Here is a 23,437-nt window from a genome sequence, read left to right on the forward strand (position 1 = left end):
CATCCTGTCGTCTCCAGGTCTGGGCATGGAGAACATTGGCGGCATCTTCGTGGTGCTGGTGTGTGGCCTGCTGGTGGCTATCTTCATGGCAGTGCTGGAGTTTGTCTGGATGTTAAGGCAGACGCCAGGAAATGAGGTGAGAGAGGGCTATCTAACCTGCATCTGCTTTGTCTCCCTCTCCCCTCCCTGGTACCCTCCCCCCCGCGGAGCTGCTAGGCTTTCCAGCTTCCAACTTTGACAGGAAGTGTAGCAGGCGTTCTTCTTCTTCCTCTGGGTTCCACTTGACACCCAGCCTCCCTTCATCCAGCCTATGAGACATAAGCAGCACAAAACCAAAGATATACCTCACTTATACCTCACTCAGAGTACATGCATATATGTATTATTTTCTATTTATAGCAATAGAAGATTCATACATATATATATATATATTACATAGAATATCGTACATAACATAGAATATTGAATGTAATTGGAGCTTATTGGTGGTGAATACATGCTTACAAGGTGCTGCCATTGAGAGTTTACTCAAGATAACTGTGGCTGTTTTATCTTAGCCTTAATCCAACCATCTTATTACTTAAGACGCCTGGCATTGTGTGCACATCTTCACTCAAAATCCAATTGTGAGAGACCAGAAAGAAGTCATTCATTCCATTTGGTGAATGACGGACAATAATGGACTAGTTGTGGCCGTCAACCAGAACTTTGCTTTAATATATGTTGTTGTCAGTACAACCAGATGTGGATAGAAGAAGAAGGGAGGATCGTTTTTTAAATGACAGATTTCTACCTTACATAGAGAAAAAAGCAACTATAAGTATTTTTCATTGTGAAAAGTTTAAAGTGGTTTGCACAGATAGCGTGTGATTATTATAATCCCCAAAACGTAATATATATCCATCAAAATAATATATTTATAATCATGTAAATTTTAATGTAGCTTCGTCTGGAGTGAGGACTAGAAAGCAATATGAGGAGTGTGTCCAGTCTTGTGAACGTCCTGCTGTTTGGAGAGGCTTTTTCATCAAGACAAAGACCAGTTTAAATTGTCTGTTCTGTTAGCGAAGGAGCTCTGCTGCGCTATTCTTGGCAGGGACGCCATGAACAATGACAAAATGGTCGAGCAATACATCAGAGAAAGATGTGCACGCAGTGATATAATTATTTCTGATGTGATTCCTTTAAAAGGTACTTGACAATTGTCTTTTCAAATGGACTCCGCACTGTGATTTTAATTCAATAAACATTCAGAATGTGAAAGTCAAAAACCACCTCATGTGATTTCTTCTTTTTGAGCAGCACAGATCGATGTTTCACTCTAACTCGTAAACTGTGTGTGTGTGTGTGTGTGTGTGTGTGGGTTTATACCTGTGTGCATCTGTTGTTACTGTGCTCATGTGCAGCATGTGTGGATTGATAAGAAGCCTCTCCTGTCTTGCACTTGAGCTGCAGTATCATGTCTGTCATTGTTTGAGTTTACATACTGTCGATTCCCAGTGGATCACTCGATCATCAGTCCAGGAGATAAAATGTGTGTTACGTGTCTGTATTTGTCTAAAAAGTAAGTTTAACATTTCATATGTACTATATGTGTTTTTAAAGCTATACCAGCCACCTATACACTGACTATAACGATAACCATGAAATGTATGTGTTATGTGTCTGTGATGTCCGTCAGTCTGTCCTGATCAAGTCAGTCAGTCAGTGAGTTGTCTGGCCTCTCTCCCTCTCTCTCCCTCTCTTATCCCCCTCTCCCCTATCTTTTTCTCCCTGTGTGTGTGCTTGCAGCAGTCAGTGTGTGAGGAGATGCTGCGGGAGCTCCAGGGGATCGTCCTGTGTCGCGACAGCCTGCAGGTGAGGCGCCGGCGGACGGCTTCAATAATGCGGCCACGGCCTTTACCCCTGGAGGAGCGTCGGGCGCGAGCTGCCGCCGTTAGCCTCAGCAACGGCAAGCTGTGCGGGGGCACCGGGCTGCCCGAACCCCTCTCCCACAGACTGGCACAGGAGGCTGCCCTGGTTGCGAGAGGGTGTAGCCACATCCGCATTTGCCCCGAGTGCCGGCGTTTCCAGGGACTGAGGATGCGTCCTGCAGGGGCCACTGGGGCCCTCCCATCTCCCACGCACAGTGAGGAGAGCATAGAGTGGGACAAGACCACAAATAGCAGTGAACCTGAATAACGTCCGCCGATTCCAACAGGACTGACTTTCCCAGCAGCCACCTCTCCACCTTCCAGGGATCAAAGATCACGTGGTATTTTGAACCAGCCATTCGGAGTTTGATCTTAAAGGGCAGGACAATGCTGTGAACTTTGTTTTGCCCTAGAGGCAACAGCCAGTAGGCAGTTTTTGAATCTCCTTGGGTGAATTTTTTCCTTGGTCATAGGAGAAACTGATGAGTCTGTCTCGTTGTGGTCTGTCCCTGTTGGCCCTTTGTACCGTGTGAAACAGGACGGACAAAAACAGCTACGGGGCATTTGTACTATGCAGTATTTTCAGTCATTTATCATTGTGCTGTTTCTTTTTCTTTCCTTTTTAAATTATTTCTGTCCTCTGTTGGATTATCAGTACTGAATATTGTTATTCTATTCTTAAAAACAAAAAAAACTTTAAACAAGTTCCTTTTTTTTATCTGACAATTTACTGTATGAACGTATATTGCCTCTGAAGAGCTGCGAAGATGAACAGACTAATGCAAGGTCATCCTTCAAATCCTTTTATTTTGAAAGTGCCAAAAACCATAAGTATTATCTTGTGGCTGAAGAAAGCACCACAGCCTTGAGAAGACAACAGACTCGACTGAACCTAGAAAACAAACAGAGACACGCAGACACACAGACTTCTTTTATAGTAGTGATATTCTATTAAAAAATGTTTTAACTGTTGGTATCTCTGAAAGACAGCGATGCATGTCCAGAGGTGTTGGCAGGTGCTCATTGAACGATTAATTGCTGAAAGTGGTGGCTGAGTAGCTGAAAGAATGATTTCCTGTTTTGAATACCTACTTAAAAACATGATGGCCACACACACAAACACACATACACCAAGACATCCGTTTATTTCCTTCTTCCTCTGTGTGTTGACGGGACTTTCTCCTCCATCTGTCCTCCATCTTTGACACCATGACAGATTTATTGTCTCATCACCTGTCCTCTTTATGATCGCTCACTTTAAAATATTTACACCGTCTCCTGCACAGTATACACTCTCAGTTAGAGATTAAGAGGTCATTTTCTTCCATTTCTTCGTTTCATGAGGACAAGAAACCCGGCATATATCAGAACCAACCAAAAACATGATAAGAGGGGTTTTATATCAGCAGTTGAGTTGAGTTCTTTTAAATGTCAAGGCAGTTAAACTTTTATTGAATGTGATGTTTTACACACTGCTTTTGATGAGTATTTCAGTTCAGATCAGCCCAGACACTCTCTGACATTTTCATACTTTTTTGCAAAAACCCAAACCAAACTTAGAATATATTAATCGGGTCTTTGAGAGCCTGATTTTCATTGCAAACTGATAAAGAAGATAACTGAAAGATGATTCAGTCAACTGTAATATCAAATTGATTGAAGTCAAACCAAAATGATTCAATTATTCTAATTTTCAGTCACTTTTTGAAATGTATCAATTCAGTTTTAGTTGACAACCATACCTCCAGACGTGAAACAATGAGAACAAACCACCAGCAACAGGATTCTTAGGATTCTTAGGTTACTTTCTGCGTACTCTACTGTGACACACATGACTGAACCGACCGGTTTGAAGGTGTTACTGTATGATAGCCAGACTGTTGCACAGTGGGAATCAGCGGTCATCCACCTGTCTTCACCACTTCTTGCTTATCTCTGATGTGTCCATCATTTTTAAATCTGCCCATCAGATTCTGTCAATCATCATCCCTAAAAACTAGGCCACCAACTCAACACAGCTTCAAGGTACCGCTGCAGTATCTCTCTTGTACTTTTATTAGCCACGTTCACTTTCTATCTCCGTCATGTTTCACCTGCAGGTTGTCATGGTTAGAAACTCTCTGTATATGCTCTTTTAAAGTAGCAACCGGGAAAAGGAGTGAATGAGGTGTCATTTACCATGTTTTGGGGATGTGGGTTGTTTTTTTTGTTTTTTGTTTTTTATTGTCAGTAGGTGACACCTCATTCTTCACGTCACAAAATCAAAATAGATCACAGTACAGATCAAAACCTCCATTCCAATCCAAACCCGCCCCCACCCTCCACCCACATACAAAACAAGGCTCTCTCTTTCACACATAAGGAGGCCAACATAAATCTTGCCAAGTTCCTGAATGACCCAGCAACACTCAGAATCTAATCATACAAAGTTCCTTCAAAAGACAAAAGGAAGAAGAAACTAGTAACAATAACAATAATAAGGGAAAACAAACGAGAACTGAGACAGTAGGTTGTCACTTTAAGAGTAAAACCCCTTAAAAGAAAAAACATAAAGTAGTTATCTCAGTTTCAGCTTCCCCTCCGCATCGTCAAGTCCTCATAAATGAAGATTTTCCAAATATGAAAGACAAAATACTTTTTTAATCATAATTACTTTCCTTTTTTGAGTCCATTCACCATGTTTGAATGTGTTTATGTTCACGTAGAATCATGATAAGAACACGTAGTGTGGATCTGAGACACACACATGTGAGTGGTCACCCTGTTCATCTACACAGTAACAGCTCCCAGATATGAGTTCACCCAAACTGCCTCTATATTTTTATTGCATTAATGGCCATGATTGGTAAGCTGTTTCAGAAGCTGGTGAACATGTGATGCTGTGGCGGATCGACCACTGACAGACCTGGAGTGAACTGCAGTATTAGCACAATTGTACTAATACAGAGTTTTCAGTGAATTGATGGTTCTGAACATTTGTGTGACTGGAATCACAAATGAGTGGAATTTCTATTTGAGGGGGCTTCCCCCCCCCACTTTTTCAATGTCAGTTCAATCAGTGGCTGAAAAGTGTTTCAGGGCTTCAGATGGCATTTCGACTCAGGTCTGCAGTGTGTCTGAACTCCCACAACAGCACATCAGCGTTGCATCTGCTTGATTCGGCACCCCATAGAAATGAATGGGAATCGCAGAGGCATCATATCATCTGCTCAAGCGCCAACAGTGCCAATGCACCTAATCCTCAAGTAATTAACTATTATTGTCCCACAGACAGTGTGTAAATACAGCATGATCAACAGGGTTCCCCAGTAATGGTCCAAAGTGTTTTCACCAGTCATTTGAAGTTGGTCATATTAATAGAATAGAGCGTTACAGACATACATGTGTGTAATGTTTATATGGACACATTATGCCATTTAGACACACATATGGACACACACACACAGATTGTGAGTATAATGGTTAGATAAAAACTCTTCACCTATAATTAATGTTAACTTTCTATATTTCTTTATATAATAACTTGTTAAAGCAAACAGCGAAGAAGAAAAAAGACCCACATTTCATTACCAGTTTTATAAAAGAAGTTTCTATCCATTTGCCGAATGTCACTAAGAAACTCATGAGAGTAAGAAGGCTCTCGCTGCACCCGATGCTAACTTCTTAAGCACTAAAAACATTTACAGGGGTGCTAAATCAAGCGTAGTTGGAATGAGATTGCCAATTACCTTGAAGGCACGAGGAGCAGTGGCGTAAGAATTAAAACAAATCCCACTGAAACACTGGGCGACCTTCGCTGGGAGACCACTGAGAGAGATGGCAGGGTTTGGCTGCTATATTTTATATGCTTTATTTTCTTATGTTGACATTTTTATTCCATTATAAATACATTTCTTAAAACAACCTCCATTCTGCGGGGTTCTGGTTTTGTCTCTTCTTGACTCTGATGTATTTGACCTTCTGAGCTGTTTAGATCTGTCATGCTAAATAGCATCTGAGTGCACTTTTGTTTTTCCAAGTTTTATTATTCAACCGGGAGAAATATTCAGACAGTGCACCTGTTTCTGCTGTGACATATCCGCATGCAGAGAAGCAGTACGAGGATGTTTGGGTTTCTAGCTGAGTAAACATGATGATTGTTGAGTGAACCAGAAGGAGCCGATGCATCTACCTCTCGCTTCCCTCCCATAACTGAATTAACGTCTGCACACGTGTGAATCAGTGGAACAGCTGAGAATGTGTGTGGGTGGGAAGTCTTAACGGAGGCTAATGAGTTTAACAACTCACTCGTGTGCTATATACGCATCCACTCACCCGTAGTCCATCTATCACTGTGATTTTCAGTGGATATTTCTCTCTCAGGATAGTGAGTGAACGCCACGCAACACCCTGCATCTGATTTACTGTTTAATTCAGACTGCCTCTCTCTCTCTCCTCTCTTGAGTGCCTGTCTCACAATCTTCCCACCGCAGCTTTAGAGATGACAAGTTTTTTCAGTACATCACCAACCTGCATGTCACACACACATAACTCTTACAAGAGTGACACACACACTCTCACCGCCACCTGTATGTCACTGCTGTGTCAAGTTTATTTCATCGCGCTCATGCTTCTCCTTCTGCCTCTGGTGCTCCAGGTCCATAAATTCAGCGCATCTCTACCCACCACTGCCTAGCTGCTGTTTGGATTTATGGAGCCCATGATGAGCAATGAGTGCCTGCAGAAATGTTAGGAAATCCACTTCACTCCTCAAGTTTACCCAGTTGTACCACATAGAAATATCAATTTCCCTGTAGTTGATTATTATTCTGCAAGGATTTGGGAGTTATAGTGCACTGAATCTGATGCATTTTGCCTCGCTAACAGCTCACATCCCATATACTTGAAGAGTGACTTCCTTATCAGCCCATTCCTTGAAAATAAATGTGTGCTTTTTTTTGGCATTTCGCTCACATAAAATTCAGATTTTCTAAGCCTCACTAGCTCTGTGTCCAGAAACCAAAACATGAAACCTGAGGTATTTAGAGGTGTTTAGAATACTGTGGGTCTATAACTCTGCATTCAGTAAAATCTATTCTTCCCATTTCTACTGCCAAGTTTGCATCCTTTTTTAAACAATTGCTTTCTCTTCTCTGACAGCAGATTTCCCAAGGTTAACAGCATGCATGCATACATCCGCCCATAACAGCCACTAATGAGCACTGGATCCGAAGATACCTATTGAAAGGCATAACAGACTATAAGTGGAGACCACCCAATTCACAGAGAGACTGGGGCACATTTTTTAAGTGAGAGCTTTCCTATTGATTTGCTGGCAATTGATTGCAAAAGGCTTGCTGTTGTTGTTGTCGTTGTGTGTTCAAAGAAAAGGTATTCAGAGTGCAAGAATTCTCCAAGGTGAGATGCCTGTCAAGGCTGTTATACAGCCTTTTGTTCACTGACAGTTGTTGTTGAACATATTGACCAAAACATCTCTTGGCATTGTTTGTCTTTCAGAGAAATAAAATGGAGCTTCATTTACTTTGTGTTTTGTTCACTCACTATTCATTCCTGCCGTCATCGGTGGCTCACAGATGGGGGAGCATTGATTACCTAGTTGTGTGTGTGTGTGGGTGTGGGTGTGGGTGTATTTGTATGTGATTTCTCTTGCCTCCACGGGAAATCAGTGCAGGCATCCAGATTGATCAGCTGGAGGCCACCTTGTTGCATCATTACCCAAAAGCTGAACAGTAGACAGCCAAGTCACATTCCAGCGGAAGTACAGCAGCCAGCAGTCGTTGTCAGGTATTCATCAGAAACATGAAACATGACCGCAGGCAGCTTTTGTTGTGGAAACCGGTCAGTTGAGTACCGCACAACAAAACTTCTTCAGTTTTGTTACAGATACAACTCACAAAACTCGGTTGTGTTGAATGAAATGTGTTGAAAAGTCTTTGTTGACCTTGGATGAAAGGTGGATTGAAGTACACATCAGTCACTTCCCATAATGACTCCGCTCTTTCACAGAGCGTCATTTATCTGAGCAAATGCATTGATGACAGCAGACAAACGTTAGCAGGGCTCAAATTAGAATCAGTTCATTAATCATGTGCAGCATGGACAAAACCTGTAGAAAAAGTGTAGGTATACCTCAATTATATACTTACTAGGTATTCAAGTATTGTGTTTAAGTACCATTTCATGCTACTTTATACTTCTACTGCACTGCATTTCAAAGGGAAATACTGGGCATTTTACAACATTACATTTATTTGACAGCTATACAGGTACTAGTCACTTTTAAGATTCATATTTTACATAAAAACATATGACCAGTGGTTCCTTTTGGCTTGTTACCCGTTACAAAAAAAGCAGTATTTAGTTGTTCGTAACGCCACCTAAGTGACATTTCTCCTCTAAACCCACCAGATGGGTTCATTTAGACAACAGTTGGAGCCCCAAACAGGTAAGATTGTCCAATATTTCACAAAAAGTAAAGATTAGAGAAAAAATAATGACAGTGGCTGTAGTTCCTGTCTTTTCTCTCCCTAATCATCTCACAACCCCTCAGATTTGTATACATTTGGCTGATAATACCTCTGTACTTTTAGTTAATCTTTAACTTTAACTTGTAAAGGAGTATTTTTACATTGCTGTATTGTTACTTTTACTTTCTGAGTACTTCTTTTATATGGTATTTTTATAGTTACATTTCCAAGGGGGAATATTACAATAAGGCACACTGCAAATACGCAATTATTTTTCCCCCATTAACAGGTGCACTGTGCTGATCTCATATTGTGCACTGGGATGACAGCAGTCGCCCCTATTAAACCCTAAACAAACAGAAACACATACCCTCTGAAGGCAACAACTCCTTGTGGTTTGAGGAAAAAATATTGGTTTTCAGATAAAGGCCTCTTGAGCTCCTGTGTTAATTGGTCGTTAGAGCACAGAATTATCTTAATCCCCGAGTAAATGATTCATTACCTCACAGATGAGAGGCTAAAAACATTGCACTGGGCCATGAAAAAGATGCACAAATGACAGCCTTGGAAGTAAAATCTGTTTATCTGGCTCCCTGCAGGGGAAGTCGGGTTTTATCGATGCTGGGCAGCTAAATCATATTTCCTGCATCATTAACTGTTATTTTGCCTTTCTCTTGTTATTGTCTGTTGTTAGTCTATTTCATATTGAACATTACTTTTTGTTGACTTTTTATATATTTTCTGTTTTGTCATAGTTGTGGGTAGAATAAAAACACTGCAGAGTAGTAGCACAATATTACAGTTCAGCAGTGGTGGTAATGTAATCTCTTATGTGTCTGTGGTTCATCTGGCCAGTTTCACCTTACGCTCTCTTGCCCGTTACCATATTTGCCCTCCGGTCCACTGACTCAGCATAAAACACAGCCTCTACATTGCAGTCTTTGCTAACAGGCCTACCTGTTGTAAGATCATGATCATCTTTACTGTTGATTATGCACAGTACAGTATACTAACACCCAGTATCATTCATTTCATACCATGGTAGTGTAGTCCTCACAAACTTTCATTTGACTTGTCTCAAAAAAGAACAAAGTAGACCATGTATTTATTCATATAAAACACAGAATACATATTATAATACATAATACATAGAAATGTCTGGGTGTCTAAGATATTCTGGTCACCATCTCCCCCGACCATAAACAGTCATTTGCTACATCTAGTGGGCATTACACAACATTACAGACGCTGCATGCTGAACTACTGAATACTTGCATAGATAACACTTTTGTACTCGGATGGTAAAATATTATATAATAGCAACATCAATCCGTGTGTTAGGCATACTAAACTGCGAGTTGCAAATTGATGCTGTCGCGGACGTCACTTTCATTTGAACCAAACACAGACGCAGCAGTCTGATCAAACAGAAGCAAGTTGAAGATTCAACATTAAACAAATGTGTCTCGCTGAGAGGAGCAGCTGCTTTCATTTGTCAGGAGCCTGTCTCTTAGATGTCCAGTGCTTTCAGGCCAAATTCAGAGAGCAGTTCCTTGTAATTTTGATGAAGGCTTGTGCTCTTGTCCTCCCATCCCTGTCGAGTCACAGACAGCTGGGAAGTCAGGCTGTCTAGAGTCTCCTGCGGATAAACATCAGTGAAAATGAGAGATGCAAGCTAAAATTTTCCCTTTAAATCACCCACTTGTATAACCTGAAATACCCCCCTTTAACCACCTTTGACTCTGATGAGTTTCAGGAGCGAGCTGATGGAGAAGAGGCATAATTAGATTCTGTGTCATACTGGGAGAGAGAGAAATAATGATAATTACATATTAAAATCCCTCTAACAGGGCTTCAGGCTGGACCACTTGTCTTCGAAGATCTGCATACTGAAAATGTGCATTGCCTCTCTGTGTACCTATAAAAGGTCAATACTGGCCCCATTCCTCATCCATTACGTCTTAATGGAAAAGTCTTACTGTCCTGGTTGGAATTAATATACTGTACCTACAGGTTAGCATAACATTGTTCATCATTATAGTGTATAGTGTAAACTTGAGCACTTGTGCGCACCACTTGAAACTGAGTCCAGTAGGACCACAGAAATATGATCCTGAAACCAACAACAAAAGACCTTCCTGTGCTTCATTTTGAGCTCAGTTGTGCTGGCCGGATAAACAAAACAGAGCTGTACATCCAGATCAACCTGCAGATTGATTGATGTCCTGCGGCACTGTAACGCCAGAAAGTCCTAACAATATTGCGGAGCACTAACTTTTAATGTTCACCTTTGCTTAGGTGTCCAAATATCTGCTTTTGACAGCTGAGTGAAGGCTGAACTGTTTGTTAACTGTCTGTAAAGCTTTTTCCAGCAGAGTGTTGTCTGTCATCTGTAAAGTGATGGTGGTGAGTGCAATGTTATGTTAAACTACGATGACACTGAGACCCAGGTTGTAAAACAATACAAAAGATTCCCCTTCGTGTGAGTAGTGGAGCAGCAGGAAAGCTGATTACAGCGCTTCACCAGTGTTTGTTATGACAGTTACAATACGTAGTTATTTTTCTGTTTGACACGAGCTTTGCCTTCTAAAGGAGCTTAAGAGCAAAACCTGATTACCCCCTGCTGTGCCCTTAAAGACCCTGTATGTAGGATTGGTCGTGGTGTCAAAAAATACTTAGACAGCAACACACTTTCATCAGGATTGTCCCATTAGTCTACAAACTAAAGGTCTTGCCTTCACAATAATTTGAAAGTCGATACAATCAGAAACAATTCTACACATAGTGGCTTTAACTTAACATCTTTAAGTCCCATTGTGTAATTGGTCCTCCATTTTAGACCAAGTCATCTGCTCAGCATGGTGCTACAGAGCAGACACAAGCCTGACACTGTCACTGAAGAGAAACCTCACCCCACCTGACCTGCCATTCAGATATGTCCGCAGAGCGCCACACACACACCCAGACACAGTCCTGACCTCTATGGAGAAGTGCTACTCCCTGCCCATCATTTCTGCTGAGCAAACACAAAGATTTCACACAAGGCTGATCTTACTGCACAGACAAGGGGAAACACCAAACCACAGTAAGACACTATAGAAAAGTGGATGAGAAATGGGACAATGCTGCCTTTTAACAGGGACAGCTCCACAGACTCCACAGCCAACAGAGGCCTGTTAGTGGCTCCCTCTTCTGCGCTTTATTTAAATCAATTTGTATCAGCTTTAATGTTGCAACTCACATGCAGGATCTTCTCATAGTCTGTTTCCATGTTGTCCAGCTTGTGTTGGAGGTCAGCTATGGTGGCGTCCTTCTCCTGTTCCACCTGCTCACGCTCTCTTTTCTCCTTCCTCAGTTCCTCCTGACACAGGACTAGACAGACAAATGCATACTGGCATGCTGTCACTTTTAATTTGTGAACTAGCAGGCACTCCTATGTCTTTATTCATTTAAGTATAGACGTTAAAATTAGATGTGTTCATACCAAGTTCTCCCGTCAGCTGGCTGACCTCCTTCTCCAGCCTCTTTAACTTGTTGGTCACCTCGTGCTGCATGGTTTTGTACTGGCGACTGAGGTCTAGAATGACATTTGTGTCAACAATGTCAGACTTAGCCTTCATTGCTGATTCACTTTGAAAGTCTAATGCAGCAATCAGCTTAGGCACCCAGCTAATTAGAGTTTTTGTTCCTCAAAAATTACCCTAACCTTGGCAAACACGCCCCTTGTCCTCACTCCCAAAGGGACCCGCGCTTTATCTCAGGCTATTAAAAGAGAGACTAATTGTTGATTCATGCCCCGTCTGTACCGTACCAGCGTTGACGTCCCTGTGGTCTTGTCTCTCGTGCTGCAGCTTCTGCTCCATGTCTCTCATGCGTCTCCTCAGGTCAGCTCTATCAGACTGGACCCTTATTACAGACTCACACTGTAAAGCTGCAGTAATCACACAAACACATGCATGAATGTACAGACCAGAGGTAGAATGAGATGGCAATATCCCTCCAATTACAGTTCTGTTGTCAATATTTTAATAAGGTAAACTAAAGCCTTATTAGTAAAACATGCTCAAGTATCCAATTATGCTTGTAATGCATGTAAGCTGTAATTTCCTGCTGTAGGTGGTACAGATGGTGCAAGTCTAGCTGAAGTAGGATCTGAAGTGTTCTTCAGTAAAAGTGAAACTACAACAATGTAAAATACTCCATTCAAAGTAAACATGAAGAAACATGGCCGCTTTCTGCATTACTGGATTATTATCACTGAATCAATACATGTGTGAGTAGCTGGGCAAGGTGGAGCTGATTTTAACTGTTTAATACCGTTCCATAAAAATACTCTGTTACAAGTAAAAGTCCTGCATTCAAGATTTCACTCAAGTGAAAGTGCACAAGTATTAACAACAGAATGTACTTAACGTATTAAAGTAAAAGTACTTCTTGAGCAGAATGATTCCTTTAAGAGAGTTATATTATATATATTATTGGAATATTATTACTGATGCTTTAACATGTAAACAACACTTTACTGTTACAGTTGGTGGAGGTGGAGCTCATTTTAACTGCTTTATATACTGCTGGATAGCGGATCTATAGCACAGTGTCGTATTTTATAAATCACATGTTCGTAACTCCAGTGGTCAGATTAATGAAGTGGAGTAAATATCTAATATTTCCCTTTGAAATGTATTGGATTAGAAGTATAAAACTGCATAAAATTGATCTACTCTAGTAAAATGAAAGAACCTCAAAATTGTACTTCAGTACAGTACTTGACTAAATGTACTTAGTTACTTAGAGTAGTATAACAAGCAAAAAGGCCAAAAGTATCAAATTCAATTTTGGGTTTTGGACTGGGCTCTGAGAAATTGTAATGGGCCTTTTCCACCATTTTCTGACATTGAATAGACTAAGTAATTCATCAATTAACTGAAAAAAGAATCAACTAATTAATCAGTAATGGAAATAATAATTTGTCGCAGCCCTAAAACATGGTATCAGACATTAGCAGGGCACAATGTAAGACCTAATAGAGTATAGATTTGTGCTGCTGAAACTTTTAATAGAAGTGTTATTTATTGCCCCTGGATGTAGTACAGTTAGTACTTTAATTAATCTGTGACAAATATATTGGTAGTTTGGCCTAAACACAGCCTACATTACATATAGCAACTTAAATTTGCTGCTCACCGATGTGATCCTGTAGGACGGCTATATCCAGAATACTGCGCTTATACTTCACTTCCAAGTCATTTTCACCTGCAACAAGACAAGAATATGGATAATTCAGCATCACAAAAGAAAAGCAAAGGATAATCATCTCATACACAAAGTTACTTTTTTCTGGATTCTTCTTTGTGGTCTTTTTTGTTTTTTTCTTTGGAGGCATGTTTGCTTGCAGTGAGGCCGCCTGCTCAGACCTAAACACTCACTGGGCATACACTCACTACATACAGGGATGAGCCTTTTGTTGCTGGGCACTGGTTGCTGAGTGAGTTGCCATGGCCACCAACTGTCCAGCTTGATTGATAGTTGATTGACTTTAATAAAAGCCAATCACAACTTGACTGGGGCACCGTTGCCTTTTTAGCTCATGCACACAGGCCATGTAATTGGATCCTTTCTTTTATTGAGACATGTCAAAGCGTCCTTTGTTGTCATGGGTGACCAAGGCCAGCGCTGCGAGAATTCAAGGCTGCATTCAGCATCCCTTCAACGTTTTATGAATGCTGTACAGACAGAGGCGCGCACCCGACTACATTCATGGCTCGTGAACGCGCACAGGGAAGGCGTGGAGTTAAGGTTTTGGGGGGGGGGGGTGAACGGAAGGGGACGTACAGGAAAGGAAAGGGCCGCACATACACGTCACGGGGGGGGGGGCGAAAAATAATGAGCAATGTTTAATTCCCACAATTATTTATTCACCCATATTATCGCGTATGTCCGTGAAGCTTTCGCACTTGTAAGTGCAAATTCCTCTCCTCAGTCATCGCTGAGTGCGCTCCGTCGTCAGCCTCCCAGCCCGCAGAGGAGGGCTGACACTGTCACACAGACACTGAACTTCCCGTCAAGACACGGCTCAGGCGAAAAGAGCTGCTGCTGCTGCTGCTGCTGCTGCCAAAAAAAGGAGAACGACATCGGGGGTTGTCAAGAGGAGAGGACGCACTCCAGTCCGCAAGGCTTCTGGGCAGAGAAACGGTGCCATTGTCCTCCAGCTGAGGGCGAGCAGGGACAGGTCTGGTGCTCTGCTAATTAGCTTGCTTGGGTCCCTGCAGAGAGAGACAGAGAGCAGCGCAGCTAGCTGCAGCACAGAGCGGCTTGCACAGGGTGTGAGTGACTGAGGGACTTGTTTTAGCCGTAACTGGGACATTTATCTGACAAACAGATGTTAGGTTTACTGATGGGAGCCTTTATCCGATAGTCATCCCTCCCTCCCTCTACCCCCAGTCGGACCCTGGCTCGGATTCGCCACTCGGGCGCTGTCCTCGCCGGGGGGTGCGGATCACCATCTCCCGGTCCAGCTAACTCCAGGCGGCGGTTCGGTCCCCCTGACCCCTGCCCTGCCTCGTCTGTCTGCCGCTCTGGCCGACCCTAGCCGAGCCCAAACATGGCAGGGAACCTGAAGAAAGGCGGGGGGCTCATCGGAATGATGAAGGATGCCTTCCAGCCACACCATCACCACCTCCACTCCCATCACCAGCCCGGGGCCGTGGACAAAAAGACGGTGGAGAAATGCTGGAAACTGATGGACAAGGTTCGTGAGTTAATGATCAACGTTAACTAGCCGTTAACGTTAGCTAGCGCGTTGAATGCCTAGGGCGACTGCTAGCTAACCGCAGCTAACTAGCGATAAGCTAGCTAATCTTCGCCTGCTGCAGGTCTAGCGTCGCTAACGCTAAGTTAGCTAGTCAGCTGGGAGAAGACATGGTTAGCTAACGTTAGCTAATTTGATAAACTAAACTGTAATGTTTTGTACCTATATGTGCCAGGCTCCCTCGCACCACTTTAAAAAACAGACTTTTAAAGCAGCCTTACATTAATGTTAGTCCACGGACACAGCAAGGGTTTCTCTAACACATCTGTTGTTAGTGTTGTGCCACTCTCTGAATAACGTTAACTAGTTGTCATACCATGATACACGTAGTTTATATTACCACGTTTACATACTAAGGTGTATCGTAAACATTAGCATTAACAAAGAAGGCAGAGTGGGCCTAAAGACATGCCAAACAGGAATTGAATTTAAGTTATGGCAGTTTACTGAAATTACAGGGGCTGCTAGCACAGTAACAGTTTCCCCTGTACATTGTTTCTGAAATGTCTTCAGTCAACTGTCTGTCAGCCCTTGGAAACTGTAACAAAGCATTTAACTAGGCCAATTATGCTCTTTCACAGGGGAGACTCATTTCACAGCTTCACTTCTCGGAAAAGTCTGTAGCAGTTTGACCCCCAGTTTCCTGTGAGATTCACATAGCAACATTAGAGTGAATAGGAAGACAAGACACTCTTTTGTGTCTCCTCTTCCTCTTTGAGGCTTTAGTTTAGAGCTCTGATGTTAAGAGACCTAGTCCTTTTACAAAGCTATTATTAAAAAAACACATTCCAGTTGATTTTGCTCCATTAACATCTGTGGTAGATTGTCTGGCTGGACTGTTCTCCACATTTGAGAGGGTACTGTTGCTACCTCAAATAAGGAAACAGAAGCAACACTGCAATGTCACTCTTTCATTTAGTTTTTGTTCTCAGTGAATGTTCAACACTCTTCTAGATTTTTTTGTGCGTCTTTCTGAACATTCTGAAGTGCAAACCATACAAGATGACTGGACAGCTGACCACTAAAACCAGGCCAGTTAGCTTTTGCAGTTTACAGTGTGAGAATAATTTACCATATTCATCTGTTCATCTGATCATTCATCAACAGTTGAGGGGCTGCACCAGCAAGGTGAAGGAAAGAGCATCTTACCTTTTGAAAAGGCTATAAGACCTGAAGTATTTTTACTCCACCAGATTGTTTAAAATAGCAGCGGAAATATACGGTCAGCGCTGTCAAAGGGAAAACCACAGCCCAACAGATACGATAGACCAACACCTGCAGAAACATTTCAGTTTCTCTGAAAATACCTCCTGCGTAGGACCAAGTTAAATTTTATCAAAAGCTTGAGGCTAATTTCCCTCTTCAGAGATGCCCACATTACCTGTTCTTAAAGTGTACACCATAAAACACCATTATTATCAAATCCTTGTGTTTAAGCTTTTGAGTTGAGCGCTACTTTTCTGAAGGTGTGTTCTTGGTGTAGCTACCTGCATCAAGTTTAAACTTAAAATGAAAGTTTAAAGCGTTAGGTGTTGCATTACTGTCTCTGCTGCTGCAATGCTACGTGCGTCAGGAAAATTAGCGATTCATTACCTGAAGTTATACGTGGAAAATCATCCAATCCACCAGCCATACTAGCAATGATTAGTTTGCTTATTTAATCACACACTTTGGCAGTTAACCACCAGTGAGTTTCAGGTCATATGCTACTCAAAGATGATACGGGTATCATGATATCAATTCTGTTCTGTAGTACAGGCTAGTGACAGACATTTCTGAGCTTGTCTGACCGTTCATATTAACATTTTATTAATCTCACCAATAGTCTTAATGTCACATTGTTTTCATGTAAATATGGAGGTGTATGGTTGTATGTGCAATATAGTTTATTCTGTCACTATTGCTTCTAGCAGCTAGTTAAAGTTTCCATTTAATTTTGTGTTTTTCAGTGTGTTGTAGACAAAAAGGATATTTTGCCCTTTTGTGTAGCACATTTATTTCTGTGTAGTAAGACGATACTGATGTGTCCACTGAGTTGGGCTTTTTTTGAGAGTACACACCAAATACAACTTTGATGGTCTCAAACAGTTATGAAGTTGCGGGAAGATAAATATATAATTCAGTTGCACAACATAGTTTGTCATCAGACTTTCTTGCAAAATCATTATCCATATTGTGAAATTGAAAACTTTCAGGGAATTAACAAATAGTCCTTTTGCTTGGATTTGCTTGACCGGGGGCAAAATATGTTTTCCAGGAACGGGTCTCTGAGCTCTGCAGAACAAAAATTCAACCACGGCCAACTTTCCTTCAAGCTGGTTAAAGTTTAAACTGCGTGAAATTGATATACAAAAACTACCAGGTCTGTGCCAGGTGTAGAATCAGCCAGGAGAGACTGAGACAGAGAGAAACAGCTGAGTGGAATGCAGTTTAGCTTGGAGGCAGTCAACATTTTACTTCAAGACAGTAGCCTTGATTGACGTTGACGTCAGTCAGATGTTGTGGCCTTGTACGTGTGCATGCATGCACATGTGTTTGGCTGAGTTTTCGGGTACATGTGTTAGCATGGTAGATGATAACATTAGTGGTGTAACCTTGTCTTATCTGGTCTCAGACATGACCTGTGTCGAGAAGGGTTAAGGAATGAGGGCACAGTGTTGGTAATGATACTGAAGGCATATTAGCTTTCAGTTCAGTTGCCCATGTAGTCAAATGAAAAATTGGCTCTTGTCCAGATACCAACCACAAGCAAATTATCCAAAATACACACAGCATCCAAAAACTGTAGAATAACTATTCTTATAGTGTGCTACATACCATTCTGCAGAAGTTGATTGAAGAACTTCTTTCTTCGCCAGTTGCGTCTCAGTTTGGAAATTGAAATTATTTAAATAGATGAAATCATCAGGGCATTTATCTGGTCGGTCTAATGCTGAATATAGATAATCTTCATGACTAATCTTAATAAAAACTATTGTGCTAGCTGCATTTCCTAGTGCTTAAAACATCATATACACATATAGATCTTGTAGTAACAAACCTATCAACACTTAATGCACCCTGGTGATCCTTGATGTCTGTTGAAAACCACTTTGTATTTTTAATTAAAAATAGTTGATATGCACATGATGTTACTGCACTGAAATATTTCACCTGTGGTCTATTTACACTCCACATCTGTAGGAAGCTAACCTTAACAGGTCACACGGTGTCTGAACATGTTCAGGTGTTCAAAATGTTCAGATAACATTTTGTACTTTGTGAAATCAGTACTGCTTAAAATATCCTACCGGTCAAGTGCAACCTCATTCTTTTTGAGAGGCATTTGATACAGTGATGATGAACCGACTGGTCTGACCGCAGTGGCCCATTTACAAACTGAGATCAAATATTCCTAATGTGTTCTCAATATATGAAGCATGGCTCATTTGGGCTGTGGATTTATTAGATGTACCATTTTTAAGTGAGATACCTCAGATGTGGAAGGGAAGAGAATGCGCTGAATGATAGTAATGACCAATAATTAGATATTAATCCATGGCTGGCCAAGAAGAAATTTAGAGGAACTGATTAATCGTATCAAATAAATACAATCGAATGCAGAATCTGTTTTACCAAAGGGTTAAACAAAAAGCTCTGTTTTTGTTTTGGCATCGAAACACATCTTAATATCTTAAAACATACACCATGGCACGGATTCGGCGGAATATTTATTCATGCCTTAAAAAGCAAGTTGTTGTACTACTGATTATAACTGATAAATGTATGTAGTTCCAGGCTGACTTCGATTATAAGCTGATTAATTGTAAGATGTCCAGCTGTCCTCCTTTTCCCATAATGACAAACCAATGGCTTCCAAAAAGAAGAAGCAAAGAAATTCAAACCGACATTCTTGTAATGCTATTCCTGCCATATTTCTTTCGAACACTCACTCATGATTAGTAGACAATAATTTGGCCTGGTCTACAAAAGAATGAGCCATGTCCTGTTGTTGACGTGCAATTGTTCGGCCACGGTTGAAGCTGACAGCCCGGCTCTACATCAGCCCAGGTTCAAATCAGGACATGAGACCCTGCATTTTTGAATGCAAGTAGTTTTAGTTTTGTGCCTCTGTGCAGCACACAAGTAAGTTAGACCTGAACGCAGGGGTAAATATGACCACAACCATGTCCATGCAGAGATTAATGTCAGTGTGAATGTTCTAGGCTGTCCGCCAGTGTCTTTTGTAATGGTCAACGAAGTGACTCAGACACAGTGCGGCAGCAGTACAGTGAGATGGGTGAGGAGGTTGAACATTACTGAGGATGTAGTTGATTCCCTAAATTTCCATGTTTTATGAAACAATCTAATAGAAGATTATCTCCCTGCTCACTCATTACAAAATTCACCCTCTGTTGTGTCGATGATTTATGTTAGTAAAGCCGTTTGACTTGTGTCAGTAAAAACAGGCTCTTTTTGTATTTTAGCCTTTTGTACTAGAAAAGTTTATTTCATGACGTGTCACTGTAGTTGAAGCTCGTCAGGACCACAGTTGTTGCTTCAGCTGTTCAAATTTGCAAGGAAACCATGCTCAAACGTTGTGCAAAGAGAAATTGTCTTTTTGAGGCAGAAGTCGTATAGGGTGTACAAATGGAAATGAGGAAGTGTAAATATCAACAGCTTCTCTAAACAAGCTGAAGAAGTGGAGAATCAGACTGTGGTGACTTATGATTATTGACATGGTAGTCATAATAATGAGGCACGAGCATTGCTGTGCATGTCTACAAAAAGACGTCTGTATGGTAAACGAATAAGAAATGGGGATAATTATCTTCACAGTGAGACTGACACTGAATGCAGATATGCCTTTGTCCTGTTCCACCTTCATCTCTTTTTGTGTAGACACAAGAGGAAGTGGTGTGACAGTGGTGAAATAACTCATGGTGGCATAAGGGATTAAATCGGTGATACCCGGTGTATTCCATCATATAATATGTGGACTTGCCACACTCTGAAAGCTCAAAGCTTGACTCTGACACGGCTTTTAAGGGCCTTTTGACTTTGTTGGCAATTTCCATTCTGCATGTCTTCTATCTGGGCTCACTGACAATATTCTGCACTAAAGATAAGTGCTCAAATACAGAAAAGAGCTATATTATGCAAGACTCTGTCTATATGATATAAATAATTTCTTACTGATGTACAGAATGAAAATGCATTGTGGAACTTTAGACAACTCTTCAGATTTTCCTTCTCACTCTCCTTTAACCTCTTTCTCGCCACACTCTTTCTAACGCATCTTCTGTCTTGCTTTTTTGTCATCTACCTTCGTTCATGCACCCACTTCTTGTCTCTAACTGTATCTTATCTTCCCCCTCACATCCTCCCTTTATGCAGGTGGTGCGCCTGTGCCAAAACCCCAAATTGGCTCTGAAGAACAGCCCCCCTTACATCCTGGACCTGCTGCCAGACACCTACCAGCACCTGCGCACCATCTTGTCTCGCTACGAGGGTAAAATGGAGACTCTGGGGGACAACGAGTACTTCCGGGTCTTCATGGAGAACCTAACCAAGAAGACCAAGCAGACCATCAGCTTGTTTAAGGAGGGCAAGGAGCGCATGTACGAGGAGAACTCACAACCCAGGTGAGTAAAGTGGATAAAAATATGTCACCTAGCTTAATATTAATTGAGTGGATATGATTCTAAAAGTGAATGGTGTGAAAATGTCTGTTTGGTGTCTCCGTTCTCTTCTCAAACCGTATTGCTGAGCCATTGTGTTGATTTTATTTAATGAACCCGCCTGAAACTGGTGATTTTGAGGTGTGAAGGCTTCGTGATACAGCAGCTATCACCAAGACTTCACACCTCCAAATTCATTCACTCTTTCTGAATAATTACGACTGCGCAGGCACAGAGTGAATAATTGCACCCATCCCCAGGCCCCAGGGTGGTTGTAGCTCAAGATATATCAAAACAACAGGAGAGAGGTGTTGTGGTTTGAGCATGTGAGCATCTGTGGTCACAATGGCGCTTAATCTACAGCTGCCTGCCTGCCTGTCACTTTGTTTTTGTGCCTCTTTATCTCTACCATCTACTTGAACATTTTCTCTTCATGTAGCTGTCTTACTGTAATGCTTTCTTTTTTTTTTGAGATCACACAGTGCCTGCCGTCTCTTTCTTTCCTCTTAGATTCAGTAATCTTTCTCTGTCCCTCTGAAAACAGACACAAAAGTGTACAGTACAGAAATAAGCAGTTGTCCTGTTTTTATGTGCGGAGGGACTTGTAGAAGTGAGATATTCCTCTTGTGTCCCTTGTTTAAAAAAAACAAAAAACAAATGAGAGAGGGCATTCTTTTGAAGACAAAAAATACCACAGAAGACCTCAAGACAAAATGGAGCTTCTTATAAGCACACAGTTATTGTGGTAATGAGTAGGCTCAGTAGGGAGGTGCAGACTAGCTGCTGGATGGAGCCGTTCTTACCTCTTTGCGTGTATCTGATACCTTTTGGTTCACTGCATGCTTTGGGAAAATGCTGTCAGCATTTAACAGGCTAGTTGTAACAGGCATCATGTATAGTATGCAATGAAATAGTAAGATAGCCTTCGTTAGGTTTCACTAGGGAGTCTGTCTTACTAGATGTGAGCAAGTATCAAATATCCCAGTAAAGGCTCTCTCCAGAACTGCCTCTGGGCAGGTTGCTTCTCTTGCTGGAATTGAAAAAGATGACAAGATTTTTTAAAAACCCTTTGTGTTGTCCAGGCGTCTTTTTATGTTGGCTTGCTGTCGTGAGCAGCTTTTGGATTGGTCTGTCGAACAATGACACTAAGTAGATGTGGAAATGGTTGGACATAAACCATTGCCTGAGGGGAGTACTTACTAGCAAAATACGGACCTGAAATTGGGTTAATTCGTGTGCCAACTGTAGTTTATTTATTTATTTTACATAGCCTCTATTCTAAATAGCCTGGGAAAACAAAAATGAAGTTTCATTTCAATTTTCAGCATATTAAAATAACTTTTATTTAACTTTATTTAACTTTTAATAATTTGTTACTGTTGTTTGAGCTGCCATGTGGTCTTTTGAAAGGGACAGTCGATGTCCTTCATGGATAAATCAGTGTTGTTGCATAATGAGTTGGGAGTTGATAAATGTTTATTGCATTTAATGTTAGGATTTAACAGGTGATCCACTTGAGAGTTGATGCATTGCAGTGAAGGTACAGACTAGCAGCAGCCTTTTCCTGCCTCCTCTGTCTCTTCAGTGTATTCTAGATATTTCCATGTAATCACCAGAAACTTTAGTCATCTTAAGGCCTGTATGTCTTGTGTGCCTCAGTAAATAGTAATAATTAGATATCTTTGTTGAGACAGAAAAGGGTAGCTGTTACAGCACCAGTAAGAGTGAAGACGCTATTAATTATGACCAGGGAGACCTGTGAGAGCAAATCATTTAAGGAGACAAAAGTGGACATGTAGTTTAGAAAGCTCGCTGTGTGCAATGTGCAGCAGATTGGCCCACAGAACAGCCCTCAGTGGATCACTTTGTGTCCTGACTTGGAGATGTATCTTAATTCTTTGCAAGAAAACATCTAAATGCCTGCAGACTTGAGGGGGTTATACAGATGTCTGCAAAGTATCGTTTGAGAGTTTTTTGGTTTGACCTGAAGGACAGTGAGGGGAAAGGTGACCTTGAAATGAGAAGATAGATAGGTCATCACTGTACACACCATTGTACAAAGCTTTGAGATTGTTAAGTGAATGTCCTGTGAGGCAGTGACCCCTTTTTAAATCATATTGCACCTTACCTTTTATAGTTATATATAACTATAAAAGGTATATATAATATTTATAATATAGTATATATAATATTTGAATGTCACATAATCTTTTTTAAAGGCCACTAACAACTTGTTGCCACTAAAAACCTGTTGCTTTCTCTAAGTTTCTCCTGGATGTCGCCTGACTTGGCTTGAATCAGAAATATGTATATGTTAACCCAACTTGCAGTCTCTTGTTCAAACTGTTTCTTGTTTTGACAAAATTAGGTAATAGTTTTATCTAACCAGTGATACATCCTCATATTGTTGCTCAGTTCCTCAGTGAGACTGTTCTTTCTGAAAGATTACCGTCATGGTAGACGGTAATCTTTCAGACAGAAAAACCCCACGAAGGCAACCAGAGAGAAGAGGAAGCCTGTATCACAACCACCCCTGTATTTAACATGAGCTGATAGAGTTAGCCTTTTGAACCATTTCTCTGTGAAATT

The 23,437-nt window shown here is 41.2% G+C and overlaps 3 protein-coding genes across 3 annotated transcripts in view; 2 read left to right on the plus strand and 1 right to left on the minus strand.

Moving 5' to 3' along the window:
* grik4 (glutamate receptor, ionotropic, kainate 4) overlaps positions 1-2,181 on the plus strand; it is a 128,993-nt gene extending 126,812 nt beyond the window's left edge. The window contains exons 18-19 of the mRNA XM_070905266.1: positions 18-136; positions 1,792-2,181. Coding sequence (XP_070761367.1) covers positions 18-136; positions 1,792-2,181 — 509 coding nt within the window. The remainder of the gene's footprint in view (positions 1-17; positions 137-1,791) is intronic.
* A 7,709-nt stretch (positions 2,182-9,890) lies between these two features.
* drc12 (dynein regulatory complex subunit 12 homolog) lies at positions 9,891-13,898 on the minus strand. Its single transcript, XM_070906575.1, has 6 exons — positions 13,712-13,898; positions 13,565-13,633; positions 12,192-12,311; positions 11,865-11,957; positions 11,622-11,752; positions 9,891-10,019 (listed from the first exon to the last, which is right to left on the minus strand). Exons 1-6 carry the CDS (start codon positions 13,761-13,763, stop codon positions 9,891-9,893), a joined length of 594 nt encoding a protein of 197 aa, XP_070762676.1. The 5' UTR covers positions 13,764-13,898.
* A 1,083-nt stretch (positions 13,899-14,981) lies between these two features.
* cbl (Cbl proto-oncogene, E3 ubiquitin protein ligase) overlaps positions 14,982-23,437 on the plus strand; it is a 35,293-nt gene continuing 26,837 nt past the window's right edge. Inside the window, exons 1-2 of the mRNA XM_070905649.1 lie at positions 14,982-15,128; positions 20,565-20,812. Of these exons, the coding sequence (XP_070761750.1) occupies positions 14,982-15,128; positions 20,565-20,812 (395 nt within the window). The remainder of the gene's footprint in view (positions 15,129-20,564; positions 20,813-23,437) is intronic.

Source organism: Enoplosus armatus, chromosome 5 (assembly GCF_043641665.1).
Source record: "Enoplosus armatus isolate fEnoArm2 chromosome 5, fEnoArm2.hap1, whole genome shotgun sequence".
Classification (NCBI taxonomy): domain Eukaryota; kingdom Metazoa; phylum Chordata; class Actinopteri; order Centrarchiformes; family Enoplosidae; genus Enoplosus; species Enoplosus armatus.